The sequence below is a fragment of the Acanthochromis polyacanthus genome, chromosome 2 (assembly GCF_021347895.1).
Source record: "Acanthochromis polyacanthus isolate Apoly-LR-REF ecotype Palm Island chromosome 2, KAUST_Apoly_ChrSc, whole genome shotgun sequence".
Classification (NCBI taxonomy): Eukaryota; Metazoa; Chordata; class Actinopteri; family Pomacentridae; genus Acanthochromis; species Acanthochromis polyacanthus.
In genome coordinates, this window is record NC_067114.1 from 8788635 (window position 1) to 8801938 (window position 13304).

The 13304-nt window shown below is 37.8% G+C and overlaps 1 protein-coding gene across 2 annotated transcripts in view; it reads right to left on the bottom strand.

Annotated features, from left to right (window-relative positions):
• Positions 1–2778: 2778 nt before the first annotated feature.
• Positions 2779–13304, bottom strand: part of kif18a (kinesin family member 18A) — a 31055-nt gene continuing 20529 nt past the window's right edge. The window contains exons 14-18 of one of the 2 annotated variants that reach the window (XM_022201075.2): positions 13223–13279; positions 7514–7895; positions 3932–4024; positions 3655–3752; positions 2779–3349 (exon numbers count right to left, since the gene is read on the bottom strand). In XM_022201075.2, coding sequence (XP_022056767.2) covers positions 3216–3349; positions 3655–3752; positions 3932–4024; positions 7514–7895; positions 13223–13279 — 764 coding nt within the window. In that variant the 3' untranslated portion in view covers positions 2779–3215. Of the gene's footprint in view, positions 3350–3654; positions 3756–3931; positions 4025–7513; positions 7896–13222; positions 13280–13304 lie in introns of both variants that reach the window. The other variant, XM_022201084.2, reaches the window with a different exon arrangement.

Here is a 13304-nt window from a genome sequence, read left to right on the forward strand (position 1 = left end):
GCACATGTATAACACATGCCTGTGTTCAGCACAAGGTCATTTTTATTAAAGTTTTCATCTGTCGGAAATTATACATCAACTGAGCAGCCTTGGTAGAGTACTGCGCTCTCTGAGTGCTTTTCTTGTTATGTTGTGTCAACTGCTGCACTATAAAATGTGAATTGAAAATAGTTTCTGCATTTATTGTGCAAGTATTTATCAGTAACACAGTGAAAATGAGAGAAAATGTGAATATTTACTTTGCAAGTCGATTTTGATGTGTGCCCCTAAATTTTCTGCTTGCGCTCCTAAAATTTTAAATTAGGGGCCACTGTGCTCCTAGGGAAAAGTTAGTCTGGAGCCCTATACTGAGTTAACGCTACACAGGAGCAGGTTTTCTTTGTTTAAACTCATTTCTAACATTTATGGCAATTGTTTGTCGTTTTCTAAATTTGATGGGGTCCTGGCTCTTTCGGAAAAAACTTGTCTACTATACAATTAGCAAAACTGTCCAAATCCAGTGCTCAGGACAAATCTGAGCCTAACAGTGTCACCACCTCATCTCATATTTGCGTCACTCGTATTGGAAACATTTAATCTTTTAAATTGTCTGGCATTCTCCCTTCTGTCATCCCTTTTTTCTTTTACATATTTACACAATATTTTGTGGCTGCAAAATTGTGAATAAAATCCGAAAAGAAAAATCATTTCTTTCCCGACTGAATGTGGAGTCTGGGCTGTGCTGAATGGTGAAATGCACGTATTGGCATAAACAAACAGCATTCTATCGATCAGCTTTCAGAGTCCACTTCTTTTCAGACATATGAAATGGTTGCTTTTTCAAATAAAAAAGTTGCGTGTGAGTCACTCCTCGGTCAGTTCAATTTTTTTGCCATTGTATTTGTTACTTTCTGAGTCTGTGCGACATCGCTTATTTAGTGTCAGAACGTCTCGTAACCGAAACTTCATTGAAAAACGCACTGAGACACAACGTCAATAGCACAAAAAGCAGATATTACATTTTAGAAAGGGATTTATTTATTGAAAAACAGCGGCAAATTCTGTTACAACCACTTTCATGATCATATACCTACACACGTGGACAAAATTGTTGGTACCCCTCAGTTAAAGAAGGAAAAACCCACAATTCTCACTGAAATCACTTGAAACTCACAAAAGTAACAATAAATAAAAATTTTTTGAAAATTAAATAATCAAAATCAGCCATCACTTTTGAATTGTTGATTAACATAATTATTTAAAAAACAAACTAATGAAATAGGGCTGGACAAAAATGATGGTACCCATAACTTAATATTTTGTTGCACAACCTTTTGAGGCAATCACTGCAATTAAACGATTTCTGTATTTGTCAATGAGCGTTCTGCAGCTGTCAACAGGTATTTTGGCCCACTCCTCATGAGCAAACAGCTCCAGTTGTCTCAGGTTTGATGGGTGTCTTCTCCAAATGGCATGTTTCAGCTCCTTCCACATATGTTCAATGGGATTCAGATCTGGGCTCATAGAAGGCCACTTTAGAATAGTCCAACGCTTTTCTCTCAGCCATTCTTGGGTGTTTTTGGCTGTGTGTTTTGGATCGTTGTCCTGTTGGAAGACCCATGACCTGCCACTGAGACCAAGCTTTCTGACACTAGGCAGCACATTTCTCTCCAGAATGCCTTGATAGTCTTCAGATTTCATCGTACCTTGCACACTTTCAAGACACCCTGTGCCAGATGCAGCAAAGCAGCCCCAAAACATTACTGAGCCTCCTCCATGTTTCACCGTAGGGACAGTGTTCTTTTCTTCGTATGCTTGGTTTTTGAGTCTATGAACATAGAGTTGATGTGCCTTACCAAAAAGCTCCAGTTTGGTCTCATCTGTCCAAAGGACATTCTCCCAGAAGCTTTGTGGCTTGTCAACATGCATTTTTGCAAATTCCAGTCTGGCTTTTTTATGAGTTTTTTTCAGCAGTGGTGTCCTCCTTGGTCGTCTCCCATGAAGTCCACTTTGGCTCAAACGACGACGAATGGTGCGATCTGACACTGATGTACCTTGGCCTTGGAGTTCACCTTTAATTTCTTTGGAGGTTGCTCTGGGCTCTTTGGATACAATTCCAACGATCCGTCTCTTCAATTTGTCATCAATTTTCCTCTTGCGGCCACGTCCAGGGAGGTTGGCTACTGTCCCGTGGGTCTTGAACTTCTGAATAATATGAGCCACTGTTGTCACAGGAACTTCAAGCTGTTTAGAGATGGTCTTATAGCCTTTACCTTTAAGATGTTTGTCTATAATGTTTTTTCGGATGTCCTGGGACAATTCTCTCCTTCGCTTTCTGTTGTCCATGTTCAGTGTGGTACACACCTTTTCACCAAACAGCAGGGTGACTACTTGTCTCCCTTTAAATAGGCAGACTGACTGATTATGAGTTTGGAAACACCTGTGATGTCAATTAAATGACACACCTGAGTTAATCATGTCACTCTGGTCAAATAGTTTTCAATCTTTTATAGAGGTACCATCATTTTTGTCCAGGCCTGTTTCATTAGTTTGTTTTTTTAAATAATTATGTTAATCAACAATTCAAAAGTAATGGCTGTTTTTGATTATTTAATTTTCAATAAATTTTTATTTATTGTTACTTTTGTGAGTTTCAAGTGATTTCAGTGAGAATTGTGGGTTTTTCCTTCTTTAACTGAGGGGTACCAACAATTTTGTCCACGTGTGTATAACCTCACGTTATTAACTGTACAAGATTAAAAAAAAATAGAACGAAAAACACACAGAAATACAAACAGCTCAAAATGGAGCAGTTTTAGCTTTATTATAGCTGCCCTGGGAATTGTGGTCATCGAAAAGACGATAGTTCAAAGTACATAACGTACATAAAACACAGAACATTCACAGGACATGTTGCTTTATTTTTGTTGTTAGTGTGTGAATGACTGTAGAATTTTTAAAAAAAAGTTAAAATCAATGTAATCAGTCAGAAAGAGAAAGAATAATCTAAACAGATGACCAAACCTACACAATGTTTATGTACAGTCAAGTAAAATTCCTTAAAAAAAAAAACACATTAGTGCAACTAATATTACTTTTGATGTTATTACATTTCCACAGTAAAACCACAACATTTTGAGAGAACTGTTTTTAAAGAGATGAATGTGGACGAACTGAAGTGCAGAGCGAAAATGTTCATAGAGGCCAAATAGTGTGATATTAAAAATATTGTTCCTTCACATCCGCTTGGCCACTCGTCTTAACTGTTGGGATGTCTTATAGAAAATAGATTTGGATTTCTGAGGTTCCAGGAGGTTGAGATTTCCTTCAGAAATGCTCCTCACAACTCTCCGGGGTTTGTTCTCCGAACCTGACGATCAACAACAACAGTGTCAAGAATAAACACTTCTCCATTCCTAATAGTTCTGAATAATGACGCGGACTGATCAATGAGGCCATATGTAACATGAAGAAATAAAAGCAAGGCTCTGTTACACATACAGCAGGTACAGTCTCAAGTTATCAAAGACACACAGGACACAATAATTATAGTTGCTTTTTGGAAATAATATCTGGTGCATGTACACGTCACAACAGTTTGCAGTGTCAGTTGTTATGACTATGTATATTTTGTGTTGTCGATGTCGTCTTTAGCTGCACTTTGTTGACACTTACCAGCAAAACGATGCACTCTGAGGGGAGCTGGGGCCACTGAAGGCTCTTTCTTTATGCGCTTTGGTGCAGAAAAACCCTGTGTTGACTCGTCTCTGATGCTGCTGCAGGAAATACAGCAAAGAGAAAATCAGCACAAGTCCCTCATCATCTACACTGAATTTGCATCTTGTTAACACTTGGTTAGCTAAATTATGTTAGGTATAAACTATTGTGTACAGAAAGAGGCACCACAGTATGATTTACATGAATATAAGAGAAAACTAAGAGTGTACGTTACCGGTTAAATTTACGCTTTCCTTGTGCAGCGGACGTCATGCCCATGTAGGTCGGGTTGGCTCGTCTCACATCCTGCAAGGACTGGATCTGTTGTCTGCAGAGTAAAGGTTCATGCTACCATGACATCTCTGCTGTTAGGACTTCACGTCGGAATAAGAAACATTTTTCCTTCGAAATCAGATGACTAAAAAAAGTCATCTTAGAACTAGAAACTTCTTTGGCAAGTTTTTCAAAATGTATATCCAAATCTGAACTTGATATCTGACACATCAACAACGTTTGCATATCCAAATACACTTGAAGCAGCATTTCCGCACCTATTACACCATCAGACATAAAATGAATAAATTAGTGTTAAATGATTCGATAAAACATAACACTATCCCATTTTACAGACTGTAAGGGTCATATTTACCAGTTCCACCTCAGGCATGGATGAATTAGTTATATTAGACATTTTAACCCCATAAAAGTAGCTTCTAGCTCAAATTCCTCTGGCCAGACCATGTTGATCTGTGGTTTAAATTAACAAGTGCATAAATTGCTTTATTCTATTGCAGGACACAGTGTGAACGTTTGTCAGGCCGACTATGTGACTGCGTGCTGGTGGCTTCCAAAAACAATCCCAGGCTGTAAAAACCCTACCAAACGAAATCTGCTGAGTAAAATGGGTATCAGCTTTTATGTAATTAACATTAACCTGTAATTATCCACGTTTAATTAGCTTTTCTCATTCATTACTCAGCCAGGCCTCTACATTTGGTTGTCTGTCTGATACACTTTGCATGAACTCTGTACAGAGAATTGCCACTCATCCACCCTGCAGCTCTGAAAAAACAATTCTTTCCTTTTTTTTTTACAGCTGTCAGAATGAAACTAACACACTAAGTGACACGGTTTATCATTTTGCATCATCTACAATAGTCTTGAACTAAGAAATGGTTTCAAAGGTAAAGCTTTTTCTTGCCATCTAAATGCAGTAATTTTCCTTTGAGATTTGACCAGTCCTGTCTCAAGACAACTTTGCTGTCAGGTGCTAAGTGCCCTACTGAAGTCTGGATTAGCTCCAATCTTTCATATGTGAGGGAAACTAGCACTTCGTGATGCAGTGTGTTTGTGGTGATGTTTTGAAACAATTTGGTTTGTTTGTGAAGCAGTTTTATTGTTTGAGAGGATAGGTTTTGATTTTGAGGTTGGTTAGGAACAAATTTATCTGACAAATAAAATGATCCCCATTTTGTTTGCCACTTCCAGCTGAAGACACGGAAGCGCTGCTCAGCTCAGCTGATTTAAGCCTCTTGGCCCAATGTTCCAGTCCGGAAACTTGCAGCTGGTGACAATACTTATACTATTTGCAACTCTGGTCTCTGCCTTGTTTTGAATAAGGTCGGGAGGATTTACCACCTTTGCATGGTTGAGTTACCATTCAGAGTGCTTTGAAAGATTCAGTGGGCAGCCAGAGGGATGACTTTCAAGACAGCTTTGAAACATTTCATGGAACAGATTCAACAGATGCCTGTGTTAGTTCCCCCTGAACCAGGTTTTAAATATACAATAGATTTTGCTCAATTAAATTAATTAAATTCTGTCAAGACAGAATGTGTGCTACTAGAGCTGTCTGGGTTAAAAAGCATGAATATTTAACCACTGTTGATTCATTGTGCTTTTGTTTGGCATTTAGCACTAAAGTTATAAATAGATTCTAAAGAATCTGCTGTTGATGGGGGAAAAGCCAAATACTTAATTTTTTTGTGGTAGAAACTACTATTAATTAATTTTAATATGAATTTAAGTGCCCTAGTTAATTCTGGCAACCTGTAGCTCCAACCAGAAAATGAAATGAACTGCAGAAGATCTGAAATGATGACTTTAGATTGATCACGACTGTTGTGGAACATTGAATAAAAACTGTATATGACTGACTTTTACACTTGATGCTTCTAAAAGTACTTGATCCAAATAATAGACATCCTGATTCATAACTATGAGCTTAATGTGTTAAAAATATGGATCTGATGCACACAAAGCTGCACTGGGACCACATGTAAAATGGTCCCAGTGACTACGAGTTAATTTAACATTAGTGAACTGCAGCTGATATAATCTTCAGTGACTGCTGGTGAAACTGGTCATTTTACTTGGCAACAGCAGCAGTCAGCGGGGTATAAAAATGAAGCCTGCTAGCAATATCACCATGTTTTCAAAATTGCCCTTTTTGATAACAAATAACAGGGCAACATGAAAGTCCAATAATGATTCCAGGTTTAGTGAACTGACAATTGGCAAAAAAAAAAAGGAAACAGAAAACTAAGTGAAGAAGTCACTAACAGAGTAAAACTCTACTTAGAGATATTCATGACATTCATAATTTGTGCTTGCTAATAAAAACTTCAAAACAGTTCATTCAAAAAGTCCTGGAGTGAGGAGTAAATTCTGAATTAAAGTCTCTCATATTTTCTGACATTAGGAAGGAATGATGAATCAGTTAATTTAGTGACTTATTTCTCTCTCTCATGAAGTCTATTAAAACAGCAAGTGACAAAATATTTCATTTATGAGTGTGTGCTGTTTTTTTTGGTTCCATTTACACTTACCCACCTTATCTTTTGTAAAACATTTCATTCTCTTTATCTGGACAAGAACTTAAGTGATGAATAGTTTATGCTGCCAAGGTACTGGTTATTGATCAGCTAATTGCATGCTTGTCAAGACATCAACAACATTACATCAAACCAGGGGGCCTTGGCCAAGAGAGACAAGAGTGCCTGTGAGTTTAGCTTGCAGACAAGGATAATAAATACATAAAAAGATAGCAAAGTAGGTATAGTTAATGTTGGAAAAACAGGCTTTAGAAAAGAGACTTCCTTGATTAATGATAAATAGTATGTAAATGAGAAAATGCCTCGTTTTTGTCCCCCTGTCAAGTATCTGTTCTGTGTGTCAACCAGGTGCCACTGATAGCTCTATTTGTAAGGAGTCCATTTAAAAACACTTCCTGATTACTGTTTTCATTGGTAAAGAAAAAAAAATGCATGTTGAGATAAATTTGGTTCTGATAAGTTGTGGCAACTGTTGATGAATTTGGCTTTTGAAAAACATGTCAGTTATGTCTGTTTTGGTTCATGTTGTGAAGCATTTTCTTTCGTGTTTCCCAAAGTCTTTCAATTGCCATTGAAAAAGAGTGCTTTAGTCTTTCTGACAGTATTTCTTGGTGAGCAACATGTACACCACTGTAGCAGTCGGTTTCAGATTGATGTAAGTTCAGTCGATGGACAGAAAGTCATGGGTCAAAGATTTCAGCTTTTCTGCCAATGTTCCCCAACTGCTCGCTTAACAGACTAGCTAAAGAATTTCAGAGCAAATTGGAGTTTCTGCAAAAAACGAGCAACAATTATGTCCTGGAAAGCCTACAAAGGGAATCACTGTCATGTAATAGCACAAGCACTGTTTTACACGTTAGAAGTTTTGAGTTGTGAAACATCAAAGAAGCAGATCTAAATTAAGAAAATCACAGAGAATGGCTGGGTCTCAGAATAAATATACTGCTAAATATCCAAAAAATGAATAGATTTTTCTCTCTCACCTTTTGGTAGGTATCTGGTTCACCTCACTGGCCTTGGGAGGATGCTGTAGTTGGCTTGGACCTGAGAGGTCAGAGGACGTTGATGCTTGACACGGACTGCCAGTGCTTATTATGATGGTTTCATTGCATGCGGTTTGGTCATCTTTGTCTAGAACTTCAAAGGTCATGTTGGGGTCCATGGTGCAGGAGGAGCTCAGCAGCCTGGACTGAACAGTTTGTTGCACAGGTTCTGGTGTGCATTGAATGGGGCATATGCCCTCCTCAAACACTTGGCTCCTGGCAATGGTCCGTGGGCTTTGTGGTGGGAGTAACGCAGACAAATTTCTCCTAATAGGCATTTTGGGTGGTGGTTCCTTTGTCATATGTGTTTGACTTCCTCTACCTTGAAAAACAAACAATCAGTTACTATCAATGAAACAATCCAAAGCTGCAATGAAGTCAATTCATCTGAAAAAGCACAATAATAAACAACTGAAAGACAACACAGCCACAAAGGGAGCTGATAAACTTTGACTGTTACTTATTTTCTTGGAAAGTTCAACAGAGAAATACTTGAGATTTGAAAGTTATCAGGAGCTTAAACTAGGAACTGTTTAAGGACAACTTTCATATACCAGAATTATATGGTTCCTTATCAAAAACTAAATATTTGAACAGTACAAATGAGAGCCAAAGTAGACAGAGAGCCCTACTGTAAATTAAAAAGGGATTGTCCATGCATGCTGCTCCCTGTATCCTGCATTTATCTGCTCATTGTGTATCCAGTGTTTATTACTCCAGATGTTGTGTGTAGTGTGTACTCGCTGGTCAAAATGCCACATGACGTAGGACGTTGTACGGCAGCAAGTCTCCATGATGCTTTGTGACAACCTTATTTGCTCACTAGAATCACCCCTGTAACTGATATTACTTCAGTTCAAAGGCATACTGTTATCTTTCAGACAGACTATTTTGCAGGGTCATTCATCCGTTTGCAGGAAGAAAGAAGGGCCACGTGTGGAAACACATCATTATTATTATATTATAAAGGTTGTGCCACCTGCATTGCCTTGATAGACACTTAGCAACTGAATTTACCTTTGATGATTACCATGTTTGTTGACTGTTTCGTCAGTAGACCTTTCCATGGTTGTATTTGTAAGCCTTTGGCCTGCCTTACTTTTGGTCACTGAGAAATGATTAACAATAACATCACACCATTTCAAGCTTTCATTTCAGATGTCAGCATTTGTAACAAGTCATCTTTATAATGCATTTTATCATCGTATTGTTTACAACTAGAGGCCCTGAAAGTGAAAGCAAATCAAACCACTTTAAAAAGGTACGCAGGGCAACAGTAAACATAGCACTCCCCAAATGATGCTGTCCTCCGTACTCAATCAGTAATCAGTAATAAACACTGAAGTGCTCTGGGCTAAAGAGCGCAATTTAAAAAATGTCACAACAGTGAAATGAGATGGACTGTTCCCTTAAGGTATACCAAAGTGTGATCACTAATGTTGGAGATCTTATGAATGGCACAAGGCAATTAAAAATTACAGTGCCCTTCCTGCGAATATAAACGTAAACTTTACAATGTCAGTTTGGAGCTGTGACACGCGTTCTTCCTCCAAAAAGCACTGCGTTTTATAAATAGACCAGAAGGTGAGGATTTCACAGCCTTTTTTTAAACCGAGGAAGACGTGGAGCTCAAACACACAACTCTGAACTCTGTGAACTTTTCTTTTAAAAGAAGAAAATGTAGGCGCTACTGTTGGCATTACTAAAAATAAAATAAGTCTTTTTTTGTTCTTATATCATAGGCTATGTAGTTTTTTTGGCTCCATAATGTTAAAATGCACCTTTCCAGAGAATATCAGGGGAATAAAACATCTTGGGGAGATAAATATGCCCTAGAGCAGTGTCTAGTGTGCTACTATTAGCTAGCAGGTCCGCGACATCCAACTGCATTGCCAAAACTCAACCCAACAAATATGCATTACACTTTGTGATCATTGCAGTCCTTTCCAACAAGGGTTGATCTTTTTTTTTAAAAAAAAACAAAAACACAAACACATTTTGCTTGGTCTGCTCAGCTAGCCAAAAACGTGCATCTTGAGAATTAATTTAAGGTTTTAAATGTTATTATCTTAGGGTTAGATGGAAGCAATTGATTCGCCGTGGCGACCCCTGAAGGGAAAAGCCAAAAGGAAAAGAAGAAGAAATGTTATTATTTTGTGACACAAAAAGGGCAGTGGCCAACAAAACATTTATGTATTGTATCAAAAATTGTACACACAAAAACATAAAAATCTCCTGTCACTCCAACTTCTTTGCACACAGTTGCTGTCTAATAAAAGTTGCGGCACTATCACTGTTGTCAGCGTATGCTAATTTTCAATGCCAAAGGCTGTATAAGTGTTTATTTTGTGGGTTAGCCAAACTACGTAATGAGACTGTAATGAAAACAGATGTCTGTACACTCCTTCAAAGCTAGTTTGTTTGACAAACAACAATTGGAAAGTTTTGCTGTTAAAATAGACCAACAGACTGTGACTCTTCACTCATTCTAGCCTTAGCCAGCTGTGGATGTCATTTTCCCATCCACATGTAGAGCTAACACCAGCAGATAGTCATTAATATTCAAGATCCACTGTCTCCCAAATAGCTGAGGGATTTGCGTTAATTAGTGGTAATTATTGCAAGAAAGTAAATTCCTAAACAGGCTAATGTTAGTATAATTTCATAGGCGGTAAAATAAAAATGTTTGTGCAGTTCAATTTTTTAGATTTGATACAATTTTTAAATTAAAACACATTATGTTCAGACTAAATGACAGTGAACCCTCTGGCTTCATCCAAACTAAAATAGAATTACTGAAATAAAAATGGCACATTTAAATATTGATAAATACATGAAATTCTATCCAACTTTTTTTTTTTTTTAACCACAATGCTATTCAACAACATCATCAACAAAAACACAGTGAGGTTAAATCACAGAGACTGCATCACATTAGGAGCACTATTACACTCATGGCATTTCCTGCAGAGGTGTGGTGGGGGTTAGGAAGGAGTCTAAAAAAGAAAAACGCCAGCACATAAAGGAAGTGAGAACACTAAATGCAAAGGTGAATGACTGATTTATACATTTCCCTAAATATCAAATGCAATATTTAGAAAATGTGAGTCAGACATCAGACAGCACACCATATGAAGAGACGGTGATAAATAGCCCTTTTCTGTGGCAGAGGAGTTGTCCTCAGCAATAAATGGCAGCAGAGTTCCTTCAATCACATATTTTTGGCTTGTAGGGGATTAATACATGCATGAGTTGCTATTTCTGGTGGAGGCTGCACTGAATTAGGGTCGCCTGGTTGCTGCTGCCTGTTTTTTATAGTGCGCCTTTTCTGGTTGGTGGAGCAGGGGAGTTTACGTCTGTTGACGTTTTTTCCTGCCCTGCCTGTGGATCTGCATTTTCATGAATGAAGCTCAAGAGGGATTGGGAGGGTTAGATGCTAGACAGACAGAGAGAAAACATTGGAGGGCAGGAGGGAGAGAAAGGCAGAATGGAGGAAAAAGCCAAGCAAAGAGACATTTGAAGCATAAGGAAAGGCAAAAATCTAAGCAGGAAAAGGCAGATGGAAGAATTGAGAGGTAACAGATCTAATAGGAATAGAAAAAGAACAGTCTGAGGGTGGCAGCGGGACACAGCTGAATGAAAAAATCCCAGAACTATTAATAAATGCATGCGTGGACATGACACAATCGGCGGTAAATTGTGGAATGCAAAAAATAATCCTGCACGGGGATCACGTTTGTGCAATTTGCTCTGACAATGCGGTGAGCAAGGAGTTAATGCTCTTTCAAAACCACAACCCTCTCTAAAACCGATAAAATTTGATTGGCTTTGCAAGCTGCAGGGTGGAGCTATTTCTCATAACATGCTGCAGTGACTACCATTAAGAGGTGAGGAAGCAGTAAGGGACTGACAAACAGCATCAAGAAAAGAAGAGGAGTTTGGCTGAATGCTAAATAAAAGCTTTGTTTATTAAAACACACGTGCTGTTTCACCTCTATATGATCTTGAAATTGTCAGTAACTGAATAATGATTTTGCACAGCATATATGAAGCTGTGCTTACTATTTGTACATATAGCAGGTGTGCACATATATGACATGCACATAGGACTGAAAGCTCTTGATTAAAATGAACACGGACAGGATAGTTTTCAAGGTTGGAAAAGAATTCAGTGAGTGCATAAAGGAGAAGCATGCAGAGGGCTAGGATTTTATTAAAAAATGAAACTCTGGGTACAGGATACAAAGAATAGAAAAACAGAGATGCAAAGACAGTTATATAATGTTTTAATAAATTATAATACCATGTCAATTTCAATAGTTGATGATAATCTATTGTTAAGCATATTGCATGCATGTTGTGTTAAAAAAAGGATATTTTTCTAGATAATGTACTATTTCATAAGGTGCCTCTGCAATACAGGATGTAACTACAATCAATCAGACAGTAATTCATGTAGATAAAATTGATATGTTAACTTTTTTTTGTTTCAGGCACATTTAGCTATAACAGCAGATTACTAAAGTTACACTGAAACAGTTAATGTATCTATATTTCCTAATAAAAATAAAGGTTGTGGATTGCTGTATATTTTTATGTGCTTGATTAATTTGGTAAATAATGGGGATTAAAATCTAAAGTAATAGTGAAGAAAAAGGGTGTTCATTAGTGCTTTTTAAAATACTTTATCCACTGAAAGTGTGACTCTATGTCTTTAAAATGTGAAGTGTAAAATTCACTGTAGCAAAACAATTAGTGTGTGCAGGCGTTGAAATTTGCAGATAAACAAAGAAAAGTGTGAGCATGAATGAATAATAAACCACAAAATGGATAACAGTAAAACAAGCTGGCTTGACTTGTAACACTGGTCAGACAGACAGACTGTACGGCGAGTCGGGCTCTCATACAACTTCCAAACTAAATACTGTTTTGGAGCTTACATATTACAATAGGTTGCTGGGAGATTTAATAGCCGTGGTGACAAACTCCCTGGTGTGATTGTATTTCATTTCATTTCAAGAAACTGTGGTCATCTGGCAAAAGTATTTTCTTCAAAAGTTACATTTCCCACAGTATGTTCTAGTGAAATGTAGACCACCTGCAGTAAATATCATTACAGTCAATTTGAACTGCCATATTTCACGGAGGTTTTTGTGCTACATTTCCCCAACGGCTTTCCGTGTACAGATTTCCCTCAATAAAACCGTTTGTGAGCATTCACATCCTTTCATTATTCAAGTTTTGGCCAGGACAGAACGTCCGCACCACAACTATAAATCAAATTAGATTACATGTCTCATTTTTACTGCATATTTTACTACCTTGAACAACTGCTTTGTGGCTGAATGGCTAAAAACATGTTCAACAAATAAAAAACAACATGGCAAAGTGAAAACTTAACATTGCACACAACAATTCCAAATTTATACGGCAAACCACTTTATGATCTGCGCGTTCTGCTTCAATAAAATGTAGAATTGTCTCTTTATGTGTGTTTGTGGAAATGTTATGCACTGAGTAAAAAGTGACTGTGAGAGGTGAAATAAGTGAATGATTGAGGGTTAGGTGGGAATAATAGGTATGCAGGGTTTTAGATTAATGACTACAGTATGTGTGAGCAAGACGGGGGCGTGGGGAGAGTCGACTTACCTGTTGGTGATGGAGCAGTGTTGCACAACAATGTTCTTTGTGTGTGCCTCTCTGCACCTGAGAATTAAAAGGCAGAGACATG